Source organism: Antedon bifida, chromosome 11 (assembly GCF_963402885.1).
Source record: "Antedon bifida chromosome 11, ecAntBifi1.1, whole genome shotgun sequence".
Lineage (NCBI taxonomy): Eukaryota > Metazoa > Echinodermata > Crinoidea > Comatulida > Antedonidae > Antedon > Antedon bifida.
Genome location: NC_136236.1, coordinates 3471210 through 3492564, shown reverse-complemented (window position 1 = coordinate 3492564; position 21355 = coordinate 3471210). Strand labels below are relative to the sequence as shown.

Sequence of the window (21355 nt, the reverse complement as noted above, 5' to 3'; positions counted from 1 at the left end):
ATACTCAACCAGCAGAGTGGCGCAGCGGAAGCGTGCTGGGCCCATAACCCAGAGGTCCGAGGATCGAAACCTCGCTCTGCTAATTTTTCTGTTATTTCACACGTATTTCGAAATTGGCAGAAAATTATTTCTTTTCAACTCTGTCTAATATTCAACCAGCAGAGTGGCGCAGCGGAAGCGTGCTGGGCCCATAACCCAGAGGTCCGAGGATCGAAACCTCGCTCTGCTAATTTTTTTTTAATTCACACGTATTGAGAATTTTTCATAAATTATTTCTCTTTAACTCTTTGTAATACTCAACCAGCAGAGTGGCGCAGCCGAAGCGTGCTGGGCCCATAACCCAGAGGTCCGAGGATCGAAACCTCGCTCTGCTAATTTTTCTGTTATTCGCATTTTGAAATTGGCAGAAACTTATTTCTTTTCAACTCTTTTTAATATTCAACCAGCAGAGTGGTGCGGCGGAAGCGTGCTGGGCCCATAACCCAGAGGTCCGAGGATCGAAACCTCGCTCTGCTAATTTTTTTTTAATTCACACGTATTGAGAATTTTTCATAAATTATTTCTCTTTAACTCTTTGTAATACTCAACCAGCAGAGTGGCGCAGCCGAAGCGTGCTGGGCCCATAACCCAGAGGTCCGAGAATCGAAACCTCGCTCTGCTAATTTTTCTGTTATTTCGAAAGTGGCAGAAAATTATTTCTTTTCAACTCTTTCGAATATTCAACCAGCAGAGTGGCGCAGCGGAAGCGTGCTGGGCCTATAACCCAGAGGTCCGATGATCGAAACCTCGCTCTGCTAATTTTTTTTAAATTCACACGAATTTCGAATGTTCCATAAATTATTTCTTTTCAACTCTGTCTAATATTCAACCAGCAGAGTGGCGCTGCGGAAGCGTGCTGGGCCCATAACCCAGAGGTCCGAGGATCGAAACCTCGCTCTGCTATTTTTTTTTAATTCACACGTATTTTGAATTTGCAATAAATTATTTCTCTTTAACTCTTTCTAATATTCAACCAGCAGAGTGGCGCAGCGGAAGCGTGCTGGGCCCATAACCCAGAGGTCCGAGGATCGAAACCTCGCTCTGCTAATTTTTGTTTTTAATTCACACTTATTTCGAATTTTCCATAAATTATTCTTTTCAACTCTGTCTATTCAACCAGCAGAGTGGCGCAGCGGAAGCGTGCTGGGCCCATAACCCAGAGGTCCAAGGACCGAAACCTCGCTCTGCTAAATTTTTTTTAATTCACACGTATTTCGAATTTCCCATAAATTATTTCTCTTTAACTCGTTGTAATACTCAACCAGCAGAGTGGCCCAGCGGAAGCGTGCTGGGCCCATAACCCAGAGGTCCGAGGATCGAAACCTGGCGCTGCTATTTTTTTAAATTCACACGTATTTCGAATTTCCCATAAAGTATTTCTCTTTAACTCTTTGTAACGAAACCTCGCTCTGCTAATCTGATAGGGTCCAGAGATTGTAGAATCCAACCCTGGTTTATGAACAAAACTTGGTGAATATAATTCACAGTGGTAGTTTTTTTCTTGGTAGTAGTTCTGTATGTGAACGTTTTGTTTGTGATTGATGAAATCCCTGGCTGCGCACTCATCTTATCATTGATAGTCTGATTTCACATTCGTCACAATTGTAGAACAATCGGGAACCAGTCGAAGAATCATCACGACTGATCGAGAATTATAGATGGCACTATTTTGATCTATTTTTAGATCGCTTGTAATTTCGCCCTCTATAGTACAGAATATTCTGGATGGTTCTGCCTGGTTCCCGAGTTTTCCGCTGCGTGACGATTTTTCCTAATATAGAAGCTGGCGAGAATATAAATAATCACAATGAGAGAGGGGTTAGACATTAATCGTTAAAACGGAAAAAAGTGAACACAATATTAACAAATTGACTGCAAAGAGAATACTATACATAGGAAAAATGTTCAGTTTATATTCGCCAAGTTTTGTTCATCGACGACCAGCAGTGTGTTGCCGACGAGAACCAGAGTTTGGATTCTACAATTCGGCATGGACATCACCATCAACACAAGACTGGCTTGGCTTAGGACGTTTTGCTAACACGTCGGTTCCAACGTTCCTCCTGCTGGATTCATTTGATACAAATGACAGAAAGAATAACAAAAAACGAAAGACTAATGGTACATGTGAGACGGCAAAGAAAAACACGGCAGGTCAAAAGGGAGAAACATTTCACGTTGGACTAAATTTGTCAGACTTTAAACCTGACGAAATTGACGTATCACTAGATGAAGACCGCCTGAAAATCCATGCTAAATCAGAAAGATCTTCTTCTGAAGTTTTCAAATGGTACAGCTTACCAGAAAACATTGAGACAGACAAGTTGACGTCAAGTCTGTCTCGGGATGGCACTCTGCATGTTATTGCGCCATTTAAGACAACCACCAAAGAGCCAGAGTCGATTACGTCAGATGAGAAATCGGCAAAAGTATCAACTGAAAGTGATGAGTCGATGATGGAGAATGCCGATAAAGAGGAGGACGAACCATCTCAATCTGAGACGATGCCACCTGCCAACCCTGCTGAACAAGAAGATTCAGTGATCATGACCAGTACCTCACCATCAGAACCAGAAACGGATTCCAAGAGTGGATTTCACGTTGAACTGCCAATGAAACGTTTTAAACCAGAACACGTGAATGTTAGCATTGAGGAGGAACACAAATTGAAAGTTCATGCAAAGAAAATTGAGGATAGTGACGGACACTTCTTGCATGAAGAAGTTACAAAATGGTTCACCCTGCCGTCTGACGCAGATGTCAACCAGTTGCGATCAAACCTGCAAGATAATGGCGTTCTTGTTATCAACGCACCATTAAGTGCTACAAATGCACTGACGTCACCGAATGAAGAAAGTACGGAAACTGGAGCAGACGACACAGAAGAAAAAGAAGTGGTAGCAGACGACAATGATGCGCAAATGGAATAATGAACTGTGTATATATCCTTACGTCACTGTATATAATATGGACATGTGTTAGAGTAGACTTTGATATAACTTTGTTTATACGGAATAGAGTATAGGTTAAATGTAAAACACTATAGGCCTTAAAAAGTAGAGTTTGATCATGGTGAGAATTTCAATAAAGGGGATATGTAATGATGAGTTTAATTAATTGTAATGAGAGATAGATAGATGAAGATATTAGCATAGGCCTACATAGATATTATATTTATTTATATATTTTAATATTGCATTGACGATATCATTATACATTTCATATTTATGTAATTGTTTTTAAATATTTATTTATGCCTACCGTTATTTCTTAGTAATCAAATAAAATATTAGAAAAGACAGAATATTATTATGACCGTACACACTTATTTTGTTTTAATTAATGTTAACAGCTCATATGGATTATGATCTCAACATAGAAATGTATATTATATTTTAAATTAATTTGTTTGGGTTTTTTTTCTTATTGTAAATTGATATTTTGTATACGTATATTACACTAGCAAAAGGTACATTAACGCTGTTATATATTACTATTGAAATTGCCTTTTATGGTATTAATAGCTTCTATGGTATTGTTTTCAGTATCACTGAATGTTAGAGTTTATAGAAAGGAACAAACAGCCAAATAAGGAATTTATTCCATGTAAATAACGAATCTATCATGACTGACCTGATAATTGTTTTGTTTATAACTATAATTGCGATAGTAAGTAATAAGAATAAAATGTTTTATAAATAAAGTGCATTGTTTTATTTCTATTGTAAATTGTTTTGCTGTAGGCCTACATTAAATGACAAGTATATGGGTGTGGAAAAGCATTGCCATATTTGGTATAAGTGTGCTAAATCAAACCGTGTCAAATAAGACGATAACAAAATCATAATAATCATAGGCCCACGTCAACAATGTGGATATTTGTCCGACAGCAGACTTGCCCAAAGTCTGGTTATCGTCTTTTTAGTTCAATGTACGAGCTATGCTTTTAAAAAAAATTGGTATTAACCAAGCTTCATGTGAAACCAAGCCTTAAAGTCTATGCAGAGTCAGACCAGGGAGATGTAAAATAAATTATTATTATTATTATTATTTTACATCTCCCTGGTCAGACAGCGTGGGAGAATTATCATGTAAAACAAAAACAAACAAAAAACGCCTACTAGCAATGATAAACTTACGCAAAATAAACCATTGGTGAATAACCAGTACTATAAAACAAAACAAAACAATGAAACATTCGTTTGCGGAGATCGGTTTATTAAATACAAGAATTTAGGCCTATCGGCTATTTGTTGGACGCCTATTTTAAATCTACAAGATTCATAATTCATAATACTTCAAAAATTTTTCGCGTCCAAAAATAAATGAAAATATCTAAATAAAGTCGCTTAGTGGAAAACAAACTTTATGTCGTCATATTGAAAATATGTCAATATTTTAATAGTGATTTATTTGTATATTCTATAAATACGGAAACTTGAAGTGGCCTGAATTAAAAATTACGCTCATAAACCGGAAGATAATTGACGAAAAAGAAACAGTGAACATGCACTTTTGGTTTCATTCATGATCAGTGTAATCATAGATTATGGTGAACTAATGGCATGGAGAGGAGGCGGGCCGGGTACGTATGGGGGTCGAGCAGGACATACATTTAGCTTAGGACGTTAGATTGAGGTCAGCTAATTAAACAATATCGCCTCACCCACTACTTCAAATCCTGGATCCGCAACTTTAATTAACAAAATAAAATTGTCTTTTAATCTATTCATAGGCCTACTTGTAAACAAAATATCCAAAACGGAAACAAAACCGTTTACCGAGAAATTTGACGTGGTATAATCACACATAGGCCTAATGTTTTGTTAAATATATTGCACGCTTTAACTTTCATACTACTGTACCACCAAGGTCCATTTGATTGTGTCGGTGCGAATGTATAGGCCAGGCCTACATATATCAGAAAATTCTCATACTAGAAGTTACCGTCCCCGGATTGGAATGTCCTGTGATGTCCGAAAAGAGGCATATAGCTAAAATTAGGTGCACTCACGGGAAATATAGAATCTGGATAATTGCGGTTATGATAGTCACAGTAGGCCTATCTTTATTTGTTCATTAAAAATAGGCCTAATTAACAGAAATTTGTTTTGAAAACTGGCATATATAATATATCCTATATAACTAAAACAGTAAAAATACACAGATAAGCACTACAACAACACAAAAATTTGAAAAAAGTGGCTAAAAGATTAATTTTGGTAGGGGGGGGGGGGGGGGCGGGGTGCTAAAAGTGTGAACTAAACATTGTAAACCAATTGAGTGCAAAGCTAGGCTTGTCCACCCCTCCTCATCAAGGTTTCAACGAAGGGTATAAACTAAGCACCCCAAGGACAACCGGGTAATCTAAGCATTGTGATTGACCTCAAGTAAATACCTTCTATTGTCCACGTTGTATAATAGTACCGTGCCACTCCCTACGATATACGCTAACAAACAAGCATAATACATCTTACAATTTAATCAACAGTACTTTGGTATTATTATGCCACGTTGAACAAATAGTTTGTCAATAGGTAAGCTGAGATGAGATCAGGACGACACTGAGTCAGAACCTTCAGTGCAGTGTTCAGCGGATGATGCCAGCTTAAGACCGACGTATAGTAGGAATTAATTCTACTCCTCCCTGGTATTATACGTTTTGTGTTGGTTGGTCTTCTGGCATGTATGCCTAGTAGCCACACGATCAAATCAGCTGCAAGTTATCGCGGGGGTGGTGGTGGGGGAGGGGTGCCGCGGTTCTTGGGAGAGTAAGGGGGTAATTGGTGGTGATAAAACAAGGCTGAAGTTTAGTGGACAAGCATATAGGCTAGTCGCAGGGTATGACATTAGGCCTAATAAGCCATAGACGCAACGCAAGGAGGAGGTAAGCGCAACTCAAGCGAGATAACCAATACCAATACACAGCAACAGTTCAAACCCCATCGCGTCGACGTGATTGGTCAAATTACGTGCGTAGTGGAAAACAGGCTTTATAATCATGTAAATAGTTCGTCAATTGTGCAGATATGAAATGTATTATTTCAGAACGAAAGTGGAATTTACTAATAAGCATGTTACAACTTCCAATTGTTACAACAATTCTTTCTATGTATGAACTTGAAACCACTAAACAAATACCAAAGAATCATGCAAACCATTATGAAATGTTACATTAATCAAAATGCAATTTTTTACATTAATAAAGTTTTGTTTTTAATATTAGTAAAAAGATAAATATTTTTGCACATATGGCGTTTCATACGTATACTACTTGAGCTTGGATATTTTCAGACAAAAATCGAATAACAAAAATAAATACATAAGACAATGAATACAGACTTGGGGCAAGTCTAGTTAATAAAGAATTGACAGGCTATTGGTGAATTAAGTATCACGATTCAACCAATTTGTTTATGGTCGTAAACTATGGATCGGCAACAAAATACAATCGTTTGGCTTAAAGTTATAATATCTAAACCAATTAGGCCTATAGTTGTTTTGTTCGTAAATAAAAAAGTACAAAGTCAGTCAAAACGGGATGGATGATAAGATCCATTTGTCACTTAAGCGTGGTTCCCACTACAGCGCAACGCAGCGTCGTATTGACGCAAAGTGATGTATTGCGTAATCACAAGTGGGAACCGACGACGCAACAGTGCTGCAGAAATCGCAGGTTTTATTTCACACAGGCGGGGCAAACACAATTATTGTATGGGCATTTTCTTACGTTGCGTAGCTAGTGGGAACCAAGTTTAATTGTGGGAGTTGAAACGCGTTTCCAACTCAGCATTGAAGTAACATGAGTTGTTCGACTAATACAAGATGGTGCCAATCCACTGTTACACATCAAGATGAAAACAATATTCACTGATCATTAGTGTGTTTGTGTGTTGGACTAAAAATAAAGTGTAGTGTTAATCTTCTACGTCTATAGTTCAAACATTGTGTTCACAAAATGAAAAAGCAAATATGCAGTATAGTAGCCTACATGTTAGGTCTACTTGTCTCCTCGGGTATTACTGGAGTACACGTAATTAAAATCCAAGGTATTCTAGATAAGAAATACAACCTCTCACAGCACTATTTGTCATGTGTATGTCACCTCCTTCTTTTGTATGGGCGATGACTATAACAGTTTGTGAAAGCTTCATCGTAATTGCTCCATGATTCTTCAGTTTACCCACAACAAGTAATGTGCCGTCTTGTTTCACGTGCATCACATATGGGTATCGGACACCACCAACTTGTATACCACTTGACATAAACGCTGATGTCTTCATTTCTAAAAGACCCTCACTACCCTTTAGTAAAATATATCTATCATCTCCTAATGCTTCCCAATATTTGCCGTTATCTAAGCGAATTATACAGGCTTTGTCTGCATTATACGCACGGGTTATATAATCCCAACTGAGAAGGATCACCATATCAGACAATGACTCCATATCAGCCAATTCTTGCCTGTACACCGGGTTAATATGTGGAAGACAAATGAAGACAACCAAACTAAAACCCATTATTTCGTTTAAGTTCAGAATTGTAATCAACTTTGAGTTATATTCACTATCCCTGTACTGAAGGACTGAACATATTTTTGCAATTTAGAAATGTAGAAAATTAAAATAACAATAGGGCGTAATTGATTATTTTTTATGATGCATACCAAAATCATATAAACTCATTCCCATTTGAAATTGTTTATAAATAAAACAGAATTCTAGAATATAGAATTACTGATAAAATGAATTTAACTTGAATTTTTAATTTAGAAAATTTAAATCATTCAATTCAATCATCAAACTCATTCCCTTTTGAAATTTGTTATAATTAAAACAGAATTATATAATATAGAATTACGGTATAACCAATTTTATAGTCGCGTGCAACGCAACTCTACAGCTCACTGTGTCGGTGGTTTGGTCGGTAAACACTAACTTGAGCACACACGACTGCAGCATGTACATGGCCTTGTTCGTCTTCTTCTCGTAGTAAAATAATGTTTTCAGTTATAAAAATCACAACATAAACAGTTAAATTCAACCAAAACCCATTGGCAGGCAGATTATTTTTTGCTTTAAATTACAGTTTTCAGGTACGGTAAACATATATTTTTTCGGTCCAATTTTTTTGTCAAAGTGAATAACTATTATGTGACATTAAAATGGCATATTCAACAAAAAAATAAATGAAAATATTTTTCAGTGGGACAATACATATCTTTAATACAATAATTACTCGGCTATTGGTCAATTCAATAGCTACCATGTTTATAATTAGCAATTACCAAAATAGCCTACAAATTAATTTACTAAATTTACTGAAAGTCGAATATAATAACTAAATAAATAAATACAAATATTAAATTAATCACCCAACACAATTAATATTCACTTTTCTGTTATGCTCTGTCTACACTGTCAAACTTTATGTGACAAAAATGTGATGTGCCTATTATATGGACACGATGATGTCATATCACTACCATATTTGGGCATATCATTACCATATTTGGTCAAACTAGTTTGATTGATAGTGTAGACAGAGCATTACATACTACAACAACACAAGATGCCAGCACAGAAACAATATTAGTCACATAAAGTTTGATAGTGAGTGTAGACAAAGCATTAGAACAATTCTGGAGTACTGTATCTACAAAAACCATAACGCCATCACCAGAAGTTTGTATGAATTGCTTGATTCAAATTGAGATTGCCACGCACTCTTGAAGATGGTCAAATATGACCCAATGTTAAACCAATCGCATTTTCGCAATAATAAAGTCAGTCGAAACTGGTTAGATGTCCGTCAGCTGTTGTTGTGTGTGCGTTTGTGTAGGAAGATGAACAATAGTATATAGTTCACATCCCTGTTGTTTGATCTTGTAAGGTTGAGGTTCATGGTATATACTATACACAATGCTGTAGTTCTTTCTTCTTCTGTACATAAAGGACAAATCTTCTACACTTGTAAGTTTATAGATGAATCCGATTTTCACAAAATAAAAAAAACGATATACTGTATCTGTAGTTGATATGCGTTGAGTATATATGGGCTGCATGCGACTACATTCCCAGGGATTCTAGATACTCAGCAATAACTGCTACACCTTTGTTTGTGTTTCCTTGTGTAGATCCCTCTATGGTATGAGCGATGACTATGGCAGTTTTTGTAGCCTGCATCGTAAGTGCTCCTTGATCTTTTTTTTTGCCGTAAACAATTTTGTTATCTTCTTCCCTCAAAAATTGGTATTTTACCCCTTCAGCAACTATACCACCTGACATGAACGGTGAGAAATCTTGACCTTTAAAACACCTTGCTATGTTCGCACCCTCACTACCTTGTAGTTTAAGCGCGTTGGCATGGCCTGCTGTTGTCCAAGCTGTGCCACCATCTAAGGCAATTATACAGGCTTTATCAGCATGAGCTGTACCACTTGCATCCCTAGTTTGAGCAATCAAATTATCGATATATTGATCCCATTCCTGCGTGTACACCGGATTGACAAGTGAAAAACAAACCAAGAAAATCAAACAGATGAAACTCATGTTCAGAATTAACCAATGCCGAGTTACTGTATTCAGAGTACCGCAAGGACTGTACATATTTCACAAATTTCTTCTCACTTTTATTCATTTAATTATAATTAAAAACAATGGGGCCTATTCTATATAATTATAATTTCCATACATAATGCATTGATATAGATCCCGAAGATTACAAAGGTGTAATTTTTTTATTTTCCTTTTGTAATACAACCTAATCCCCGTGTGGACAACAACACATTTTTTTCAATTTATTTTAATTTCAATTTAATTTAGAATATTAACAAACAAGCCATTGATGTAATTATCTTTTTTCAATTTATGTAGATATATACAAAATAATTTGATTTGCTTATTCAGTAAGTTTCTAATGGACCGGTAATTAAAAAATGGCTTAACCTTTCGATGAAACATTGACATTTAGAATTTTGCGTAGGCTACATTGTGATACCTACCGATATTACAGCATAGCGACGACGTCTGGTGGTTTATAGACTATTATTTGAAACTTATCCCTGCAAGTGTGTAGTTTATTGATTTACTTTTATGTTTAGTATTCCAGTCATCGGCGTTTTGATTTTTCTGAAACTGGGTCAAGATCCAGTTTTATAACATCTTTGTCGCGTGCAAACGCGACTCTACATCTCACTATGTCGGTCGGTCGGTAAACACTAACTCAAATTTGAGCACGAAACTGCAGCCATGTATGGTCTTGTACAAATGGAAGTGCGGAGTAGGAGTGGGGGGGGGGGGGGGGGGGGTGGGGAGGCGGAGGTTAGAGGAAGGTGAGCACAATTACTGTACAGTTTGAGTACGACAAGTGATGAAAACAGCAAACATTAATTATGTTAAATATTAACACATTGCGTGAACAATTAATTTCACGATTTGTCATATTTATAGTACCGAAACTTTGAAAGGCCTAATCACCTCAATTTACTTTTGAAGGAAAGGAAACACATTTACTAGAAGAGCACTTTTTGTTTCATGTGATACTCTGTCTACACTATAAAACTTTATGTGACAAAAAATGTGATGTGCCCATGTATGGACATGATGATGCAAGTATATCACTACCATATTTGGGCACATCACACTGTTTTTGTCAAACTAGTTTGATAGTATATAGACAGAGCTTTATTCATGGCCGAAGTGTGGTCGTCTGTAAGGCTTGGTTCCAATCAGGGAGCGACGCAAGGTCGTAAGCGCAACACACGCCCAATATAATTGAAAGCTCGGATATATGACATAAGTCTATGCTTTCGGTGCACTTACGTCTGTCCTTACGTTACGTGCTAATGGGGACCACCAAGCTTAGGCTACTCTCCGGTATTTAGATGCATACGTCACTGTTTGGTTCCTTTTCTCTACAACACTACGACCAGTACAAGTAATATAGATAGACTAACCAATAAAAATAATGATGCGAGAAAAGAGAAAGATAATCCAGGGCATTGTGATTGACCTTTAAACAGATATGCCTTTGCATTGTTCACGTTGTCATTCCTGATGCCGGCTGACTGCACAAGTACAGTATTTAGTTGCCTTAACAATTGAATAATATAGGCCTACTTAGTACCCCCAGGACCAATATAGTACAGGATATATAATGTGCCTTGTATTTCGTAAACTTTGTTCAGACCTACCGAGTAGTGGTTTCGTAGGGTAAGCCAGGTGACATCAGCAATGTGTTCACACTCGTTCTCTTACAGGCCTGGGACAAAACTCTGGTATGCAGAAACCATATTGGTTGGTGATTTGAATTTTGATGCTGAGGCGTGCATTTCGTATAACTTGGTTCAATAATTTGACCAATCACGACGCGATGACCACCGAATTGTCACTTATGATTGGGCAAACTCACTTCCGTTTTGTGAGTTTGCTCCTTTTTAGCGAATTATATATAATGTAATATTGAAGTTGTCACATTTAAGGTTTCTTCCCACTTATAGTATTATACGCAGCGCAAGTAATTCGCGACAGTTGGACTTAGACTGGACAATGCGTTCTATTGTCGTCACACATGTGGACAGAAGGTACTGTCCTGGTTTAGGTTGGTCTTCTAACGACTTGTATATTGTAAGATATTCCCACCATCAAAATGAAGTCAGAAGCATGTTCTTGATTTAGTGGCCTATTAATATTGGGGTTAGGATGATAATGTTTCTGCTCCTGTCTTTTGATGACGTTGCTAAAGCTCGGTCTACACTTACTATCAAACTATATTGACAAAAAGGTGTGATATACCCACATAATGGTAGTGATATGACATCATCATATCCATATATGGGCATATAGTTTGATAGTGTAATAAGAGCTTAATATTTATTCTGGAGAATGATTTACTTTCTGCGCGTATAATTTAAATTCAGAAAAAGTTGATTGAACAGAAGTAACTGCACTCTGATGACGACACTAGAAAACTGCAAATGTTAAAAATTGATTCAAACAAAAAATGAAAGGTAAAACAAAATTGTTGTTCTGCCAAAACACAAGGTCAGTTGATTTGGATAGTTTGTTTGAAGTACGGTAATTTACCGTAAAACAAACAATATCTCCGGTAAAACAAAGAGTTTGTCAAGTATGCAAATATGAACTTTATAAATATGGGATGTCATTTATTATTTCTGCCAAAATCAAAAGTGGAATTGTTTATACTATAATAATCATCATAAAAAAGATAACATGCATTCATTATATCAAGTTACATACAAGCTTTCACAGTAAAATGAAGATGTTGTCAAAGAAACCCATTTTATATTAGTGAAAAAATTCTACTCTACTAAACTATTAAAAACAACGTTGCATAACCAGTTGAGATTTTTATACTCTTAAAAATAGAATATAAAAACTCAAAAACAATGCTAATTACAAATCAGTTTGGGGGATACTTTATATGGTTACTTTATTAAGAGCAATGTTAAAACTAGAATATTTGTCACAATCGTAAGTAATCAGAAGCTGCTTAGTTGACAATGTAGCAAATATTAAATACAAATTAATTTACTAATTATTAGAAGACCGTTTATTACTACTATTTAGAAGATAATACTTTTATATTCAATTAATCAACCCAAATAATATTGCTTGGTATTGAAGCATTTTAGAATCAACATATCATTGCAAGTGTTATATTTATTGAGATAGTGTCTTATACAGGAATATCTCTGAAGTCTGCTGTGGTGGGAAAAGCATCACCAGAAATTTATAAGAAAAGTTGCTTGGTCCAATAGTTCTGCATTTTGCGATTCTTGAATTTGGGTTCATAAACTGTAGTGTCTGGGAAAAATGTTATTTTAACATTGGCTATACAGATCAACCTAACATTAAGCGTTGGGCACATAGTAGTCATGACACTTTTTATGTATTGATATATCATATTAAAGTCATTAGTCTGTAAAAATTCTGGAAATACTGGATGAGATTCCTCCTCTGCTTGCTGTGTCCGTTCAAGTTGCTAGAGGTTTGGCTATGGAAAAGATAGTGTCAACAATTCGACAGGCAGTAAACTATGTCAAGTTACCGAAACAATATTATTACAGCATTGATCAATATATTGTGTTCTTGGACTAAAAATAAATTGCAGTGTTAATCTTCTACTACACCTACAGTTTGTAAGTTCAAAAATTATGATAAATCATTTTCACAAAATGAAAAAGCGAGATATCTGTAGTATTAGTTGATATGCTTTGGTCTCCTCTCGGGTACAGGTTACATGCGACTACATTCCCAGGGATTCTAGATATTCAGCAATAACTGCTACACCTTTATTTGTGTTTCCTTGTTGACATCCCTCCTTGGTGTGGCCGATGACTATGGCAGTTTTTGAAGACTGCATCGTAAGTGCTCCTTCATCTTTTTTTTTACCGAAAACAATTTTGCTGTCTTCTTCCCTCAAAAATTGGTATTTTACTCCCTCAACATATATACCAGTTGACTGGAACGGTGTGAAATCTTTACTTTTTAAACACTTTGCTATGTTCGCACCCTCACTACCTTGTAGTTTAAGCGCGTTGGCATGGCCTGCTGTTGTCCAAGGTGCGCCACCGTCCAAACCAATTATACAGGCTCTATCAGCATGAGCTGTACCACTTGCATCCTTAGTTTGAGCAAGCAAATTATCAATATATGAATCCCAACTCATGATTTTAATTGCTAGGTTTATAAGTGTTCAATAAACTAAGAGAATCAAAGAAATGTACGGCTTACTTTAACCAGCACTTCCGCCTTCACTACCGGTAAATGGTACAAGGACGTGTAGAATGGAAAATGGAGGTTAGTACCATGAGCGCGAGGAAGTTATTTAACAAAAAACGGACTCCCGCCCTCTTTATATTGCTGTGCCTTCTCGGCTGTATAGTAATATTTTTTTTGTTGTTTCTATACAGACTCACACACCTTATAAAAATAATTTTACTACGATATTTTATTAATTAAAATTGTTTTTCTGAGATATGATTCAATTAACACTATGGAGCACATGAATAATTTTTATCCCTGGAGAGAGAATTAGACTCCGCCCTCTAGTGTTTGAATTCATGGAGAAAAAAATTCTCGATTAACAATCGATGGTTAGGTTTACATTTGTAGTTAGTACTGATGTATGTTGCAAAAAACCTCTCAAGCTCCTAATTAAATGGATTATATAAGGAATTTATAATATAATTATATTGTTTGTTGCTGTTCTTTTGGTGGAATGTAGCCTACTAGACTTTTAGGACTTATTCCCACGTACTCATGCAATTCGCACTTTTAGTACATCATTTCACTTCCGCATTCACCGCCTCTCCCATGTAGTTAAAATACGATTTGTAGCGGTTCGGCATGGCGATGTGGGACACTCCCCTTTAAAAAAAGTGGGTTACACTATCACGTGATAAACACTAGTAATAACAGAACATGAAATATTATGGTACTAATCAAAACATGTATAAACGTTTATAGTAATTATAGTATTAAATAAAATTTAAGTTAAATAAAAAAAATTTATTTTAATATTGTAACAGGTAATCTAAATGATTGGAAAGGATGATTTTATTTTGGTTTTAGAAACATTTACTGGAGCCTAGAGAGGACGCTATCCGATTAATTTCCTTGGACACCACCGATCTAGAGATAGGTGCTTGACGTGTTATTTGAATTTTGATTTAAAACTAAAATTAGGCCTAGGAGTGATTAACGCCTAATTACTATTGAATATTATGGATCTCCGAATTTTGATAATAATAATAACATGAATTTTAGCCACAGTACGCCTTCCTATTTAGGCCTACTAACTACAATATAACTGTATGTGGCGGTAGGGAGTTTGAACTTTTGTGTAACTGTTTATACACAGATGCCCACCATTTCCTATGAACTCCTATGTTGTCTCCACTCAGATCACTCTGACTTACAGGGCCGAGTCATGTTATGTTAGCATTACAGTAGTATATTATTTTAGCTAGCCTTCATATCTATTGAGTAGGTAAGCCTAATTATTATATAGTAATTAGACGTGGGTTGATATACTGTATTATTGTGGTTGAATTTGATATTGTTGACATCAAGTTTTATTTTACATTTAGTTGATTTTCCCCGGATTGTGATCTACCATCTGGAATGAATGAATGATGATGTTTTAAAATTTTAATTCATTTTTTAGGCATGAAGAACCCAAATATGGAATGTTACCACAAGATTATCAACAGAAAACCATTGTAGCAGTAAACAACTATATAAACATTAAAAAAAAATGAAGTTGCGATGCATTACACGTTTATGGGGAGCATCGTCATTCTTTTACCACCGCCCTTTAAGGAAGAAGAGTTTTACGCTTTTACTAGTCGTTTTCTGTTCCTTGATTATCAACAGCAATGCATTGTGGGGATTGGTAGAAGATGCGGAGGAAAGTAGGGCAATGGTACAGGACAAAATAGCAATTGTTGGAAAAGTATTTCTGTATCGCATTCCAAGTGTGAAGAGCAAGATGAAGGTGAGAACATTTTACAACAATTAAATTACAATATATTTCTTCACATCAGTTTTGAGTAAAGTTACTAATATAGTTGTACAGTAGTACCACATTATAAAGCCTTGTCTACACTATCAAACTTTATGTGACAAAAAAATGTGACATGCCCATAGATGGACATGATGATGCCATATCACTACCATATTTGGGCACATCAGTACCATATATGTGCACATCACACCTTGTTTGTCAAATAAAGTTTGATAGACAAACCGGCTTAATATGCTATGCAAAAAAAAAAGTAAAATCAATATTTTGTATCTCTGAATACTAACTATATTATTGTTAAATATGGTTTGGAATGCTTTTATTTTCGTTGTAGTGAATAACTCCATATCATATGAAATTTTCTCATCACTGTCACTTCTTTTTTCCCTCCTTTATTTTAGATAACAGAAGCAGGATATGAATCTCTCCCTGATTGGTTGGAATTCAATGCTGATAATTTGACACTGTATGGTATAGCTACTGTGCTGGACATAGGATACCACTACATAAGTGTAACCACCACATCGGAAAACAATAAAGTCTCTAGAAATAATAAAATCTTTACAATTGATGTCATGATGGACATATCTTTAACTGCAGATAAACTGTCAGAACATTCACCAGAACGAGCAAAAGATAGATTAACTGATATCTTGTTGAACCTTCAATCATCAGATGTGTTGACGTATGAGACCAGACTTGAATCATGTTCACCAGACCAACCTCGCTATTCAGCCACTATCATCTTCGATTCCACATTTAAGGAACTTGGTGGGCAAGCAAGAGTCGACGTTGCCCTACGGTTTGCAGAATTTGTTTCTCGTAGCCCGGTTGATATCACCCTGAGTCCACGTAAAAGTACTAGTATCACTCGTCTACTTAAAAAATCAATTGTGGCAGCCGGCGCTGGGGATGTGGATGACAAACACATGGAGGAGAATGTTGAGATTTCATGGACCATAGCTTGCAATTATCAATTCCGCATAAAAGACTTTATAATGATTTTAGAACACAATATTTTAAGCAAAACCTTGACAAATGTCATAGGATACTCCATACTTGGTTGGTATATAACCAAAGAGGCACCCAGATTCAAACCAAGGATCAGACGGCAGGCGAATGGTATCATTGAAGGAACGCCAATGCCCACTCCAAGTCTTACCATAGTTCCGCCAACCAATGTAGGGAGTACAAGAACTTTCACTTTTCCGTCCACATCAATATTTTCCGAGTCGACATTTACAATTGAGACTATTCCGTCCATGTTTACACAAACTATATTTACATCTCAAGATTCACAAACTTTAATATCATCATTTAGTACATCTGATCAGACATCTTATATTTCGTTCAGTTCATCAGATAGTATAGTATACTCAACCTTATTTACTTCAGAATCTGTACTCCTATCAACAACAAATTTGATTGTGACTTCAACATTGCATATTTCTTCTTTAGAATCGTTTTTCTCAGAATCCGTGTCCACATACAGTGTCCCTCAATTGACTTCATCCACTGCAAAAAGTAATCAACTTTCATCAACATTTATCACATCTTCCCTGTCTGAGCCATACTTCACAATGACCATTTCTCCTGTTGAATTAAGCTCTTCACTTGCTAGAAGTTCTTTTGAAAGTTTTTCTGAGACTTCTTCAAGTACATCATTTCAATATCTTAGTAGCATTGAGAGCTCCTTCAGTTTCTACTTTTCAACAAGCATGGCTAGAGATTCTATGACCACTGTTGTTCCATTTTCTACTGATTCACTATCAATTTCTCCGGTGGTTTCGACTATAATACTAACGGATGTAATGCCATCGACATCGCAAACATCCCCTCAAATGTTGACACAATTGGAGAGTGACTCTTTGTCAACTGTAATTGTATCAACCGCTGAAACTACTAGTCTAGATATTTCTTTTGACTTATCGTCTGTCATTACTCATCAGCCATTGTCATCAACTGAGTTAAGTTTATACTCATCAACTTTAATAACAAGTTCAGACTTGTTTTCTGTGATGAGTAGCTCTGTTGATGATTCCTTTGTAACCACTTCTGTTTTAAAAGAATCAAGCATTTTAGTGTCTTCAGTATCAACTATCCTGTCATCAAGTTTTGAGGCATCTGTTCCAGTGTTCAGCTCTAGCCTGCCTCAAACCTTCTCTTCATTGCAACCATCCTCATCTCTCCTGCCATCAATGACACCTTTTGCATCATCTCAGCAAATCATGATGTCTTCTTCTGAATTGTATTCCTTGAAATCTTTTTTTTCATCAGAATTGTCACCATCAATATCCGAGACGTCCTCTCTTTTTATCAGTTCTATCAAGATCAAAACACAAGATGTATCTCCCACATCATCAGTGCTATTATCAGAACCCACCCCATCACCATCAGCAACACCCCAACCATCAGTATCCCAACCCTTAACACTCCAAACATTAACACCCCAACCATCAGTACCCCAAACATTAACATCCCAACCATCAGTACCCCAAACACTAACACCCCTAATTTCAACACCCCAACCATCTGTACCCCAAACATTAACACCCCTAATTTCAACACCCGAACCATCAGTACCCCACTTATCAACATCAACAACATCCTTTTACACATCCAGCAGTTTGATGCCATCATCAACATTCTTGACACCCTCACCATCATATTTCCCGTCATCTGTTATGGAGAGCAGTTTGCCAACAGTGGTTCCAACACCACCTCTATCTACAACTTTCATGGGATCATTGTCCAGCATTTCTGTGTCATCAATTCAGCAAGTGTTACCTTCTGACATCATACCGTCATCATCCATTTCAAATACCATAATCTCATCCAGTTTGTACGTCATAACTCCAGGTAATAAGAACATTAACATGCATGTGTGTGTTTCTTTGGTGTGCAATATAGAATAAGCATGTATTTGTCACGTCCTATTGATTTCATCAGCATATAATATTAAATATAGCAGCAACTCAAAAATCAAAGGCACTGTGGTGCGCTCTTGAACCTTATATTTTGTGTATGCTCTTCTACTCCACCTTGGGTAGGGTTTTATTACTATATTTTGAATTGATGAATGACAAAATTTTTTATAGTTTGATTTGAACCATATTTAATGAGAGTGATCCTTCCAGCAATTGCTGATCATTTGGGACCCTCAGAACAGATGCAATACACAAAATACAACAAGAACAGAAAAGTTAAAGAAAACCAAAACTTGAGAGATTATACCTCAGATATTCTAAATCCACTCAATTTTTAAAAATTAAAATTTTTTTTTACAGAACCCACCAATCAAGGACCGGTTGTTCTTAACGCCATCAATCATATCTCAATCATAATTGGACGGATTCTACACTTTGATATTCCTGCCGATACATTTCACGATGCAGAAGATGGAAACACACGCAATCTTAAACTTGAACTACTTACAGGTGATAATGAACCTCTACAGGGATCGTCATGGGTGATGTTGGACTCTGAGAATCAGGTTATCTACGGGTTGCCGTTGGATTTTGATTTAATTGGCCAAAAAATAGTTTATAATTTACATGCTATTGATACAAAGGGATTAAACGTGTTTGATGCTTTGTATTTGGAAGTGCTTCCTGACCCGTTTATATATAACCACCGATTTTTCATAACATTTAGCAATAATTACTTTGAATTTGCAAGTGACGTCAATAACGCTATAAACGTGTGTCAACGATTGGCAGATTATTATGGTGATCCGAACATGGATATGATTACAGTTGCCTCAGTAACAGAGGGATCTGTTATTTATGCGTATGCAAACAACAGCATTGCCAAAGATTTTTGCGATAAGGATACTGTATATAATGTGTATAGTCGTCTTGCGTATGCAAACGGTTCAGTAAACATTGGCCTATCGATTGTAATGCATCCAAAGTTTTCAGTTATTGCAGTGGACAAAGAATTTACAGGGATATGTTTACCGAAACCGCAAACCACCAATTCTCCGAATGTGGTTGCTGAAAAACGCACCAATGAGGATGACATAATTCCCATCATTGTACCTGCCCTCCTTTCTGCCTTAATAATTTTACTGATTGGAATTTGTGTTTGTTTCTGTTATAAGCGCAAACGTCATGGAGAGGAATTTCTATTACCGGAAGAGACTAACATGTTTGTTGGTAACCGTAAACCAATATTCCTTGATAATGAACTCCAGAAGCAAGCAAAGGCAGCCGAACCAGTAATCTTGCCCAAAGATATATCGCCCTTCCTAGCAAGTCCAATTTCTGTAAATTACCCCTTGGAAGGCAGGCCTTCTCCTCCTTCGTATCTAAATGAAGCTTATGAGAAAGATGACATAGACTTAGGTATTCCTATGGCACCTCTTTTTATGCCTCCTGCTTATTCCCCCCAACCTACTTTTAACAGACCACCTCCTTCGTATATGGACCCTCCTACTTATCGTTTACCTCCTCCTTATGAATCGGAAGATGTTGGGATTTTTGAGACATCAAAAATTTAAAATAGGGTTGAGTTATTATTAATATTATTGATTGAATAGTATTGAATTATAATGTGACGAAACTGCTTGGATTGATCCAGGCAGTCAGGAAATTTAAGGTTGTCTTTCCAAAGAAAGTTTTTATAACACTAGCTGGTTCTAGGTTTTTACTATAATGAGACAAAAACATTCCAGTTATCTTTAAAATGTTATATATTGGGCTTAATGAAAAATAGCGCAATGTTCTTTAATGGATGCTTTTTTTATAAACTGTTTTTAATTTAGGTTAGTTTGTGTGAATATTTTAAAGTCTATTTTACTAGCTGGTTCTGGAGTCATTGTATGCTGAAATGTTTTAATATTCCAATGTAGTTAATGTATTAGAAGTGTTAATGATATTCCACCAATATGCAGATTACCAAGACCACCACCATATTTGTAAATCCTATGCTTTTTAGCTGGTTATCGGATCTTTCATATATTTTAATTGAATACTGTGTAATATACTATAGTAATGAAGCTTGATAAAAGTTTGATATACATTCCAACAATTCTATATATAAATAATTATAATTTAATATACAGAACACTGTAAATACACCTGTGTCCACTGGTCGTGGTGTAACGGCTATGAGCGCTTACTGGCTAAACCCAGGGGCCCTGGAACATATGGGGGCCCTTGAGTAGTGCCTATAGGAAAAACCAGGCATTCAAATATGTAAAAAAGGCTAAAAACGCCAGAGGCCTCCAGCGTTGGAGGGCCACTTAGAGGGTTCCTAAACCAGGAGCCTCCGGCACTGCCTGTGCCTAGTCTTCTTGAAATTACAGGGCATGTTTTCCAACCTGAGTTTGCCGAGAACTAATTCATACTGACCATCGATTAATTAAGAGCAATACCTTGATCACCTTCATCATATTTTTTTTAATTCAGTGACTGTTTGTACTAGATATTGTTTTTATTTAAAGCAAAAGATATCATGTATAGAAAATGAAAAAATATATGTTTTAAAATCAATTATTAAAAAAGTACAAGCAAGCTATTTTTAACTGAAATAAATTAAATATAGTATGAAATTATTATTTGTGTTTTGTTATATTTATGAATAATTACTCTTCTATAGGCCGGCTGACTGGTAGAGATGTAGAACTAGGCCTAGACCTAGGCCTTCTGGAAGCGCCCATATAAATAATATAGCTACCTAATTAATTATGTATTTTTTATCCCGGTATAATTTATCATTAATTATTCATAATTTCTGCCTGAGACATTGGAGTAATAGAACTTTC

General features: G+C 36.2%; 4 protein-coding genes, 3 non-coding genes and 1 pseudogene across 7 annotated transcripts; 5 read left to right on the top strand and 3 right to left on the bottom strand.

Annotated features, from left to right (window-relative positions):
• The first annotated feature begins 10 nt into the window (after positions 1-10).
• On the top strand, positions 11-82 carry Trnam-cau (transfer RNA methionine (anticodon CAU)). The gene has a single exon. It is a non-coding gene; the product is annotated as a tRNA-Met (tRNA).
• Positions 83-157: 75 nt separating this feature from the next.
• Trnam-cau (transfer RNA methionine (anticodon CAU)) lies at positions 158-229 on the top strand. Its single transcript has one exon. It is a non-coding gene; the product is annotated as a tRNA-Met (tRNA).
• A 785-nt stretch (positions 230-1014) lies between these two features.
• Positions 1015-1086, top strand: Trnam-cau (transfer RNA methionine (anticodon CAU)). The gene has a single exon. It is a non-coding gene; the product is annotated as a tRNA-Met (tRNA).
• Positions 1087-1940: 854 nt separating this feature from the next.
• Positions 1941-2969, top strand: LOC144856191 (uncharacterized). Its single transcript, XM_078714144.1, has one exon. It carries the CDS (start codon positions 1941-1943, stop codon positions 2967-2969), a length of 1029 nt encoding a protein of 342 aa, XP_078570270.1.
• Positions 2970-7076: 4107 nt separating this feature from the next.
• Positions 7077-7559, bottom strand: LOC144856190 (profilin-like). Its single transcript, XM_078714143.1, has one exon. It carries the CDS (start codon positions 7557-7559, stop codon positions 7077-7079), a length of 483 nt encoding a protein of 160 aa, XP_078570269.1.
• Positions 7560-9101: 1542 nt separating this feature from the next.
• LOC144856189 (profilin pseudogene) lies at positions 9102-9590 on the bottom strand (annotated as a pseudogene).
• Positions 9591-12179: 2589 nt separating this feature from the next.
• LOC144855671 (profilin-like) lies at positions 12180-13862 on the bottom strand. The gene has a single exon (XM_078713584.1). The coding sequence runs from the start codon at positions 13729-13731 to the stop codon at positions 13309-13311; it is 423 nt and encodes a 140-aa protein (XP_078569710.1). The 5' UTR covers positions 13732-13862; the 3' UTR covers positions 12180-13308.
• An 817-nt stretch (positions 13863-14679) lies between these two features.
• On the top strand, positions 14680-21139 carry LOC144855562 (uncharacterized). Its single transcript, XM_078713458.1, has 4 exons — positions 14680-14706; positions 15232-15561; positions 15990-18447; positions 18876-21139. The coding sequence occupies exons 2-4, from the start codon at positions 15322-15324 to the stop codon at positions 20087-20089; spliced, it is 3912 nt and encodes a 1303-aa protein (XP_078569584.1). The 5' UTR covers positions 14680-14706; positions 15232-15321; the 3' UTR covers positions 20090-21139.
• Positions 21140-21355: the final 216 nt, after the last annotated feature.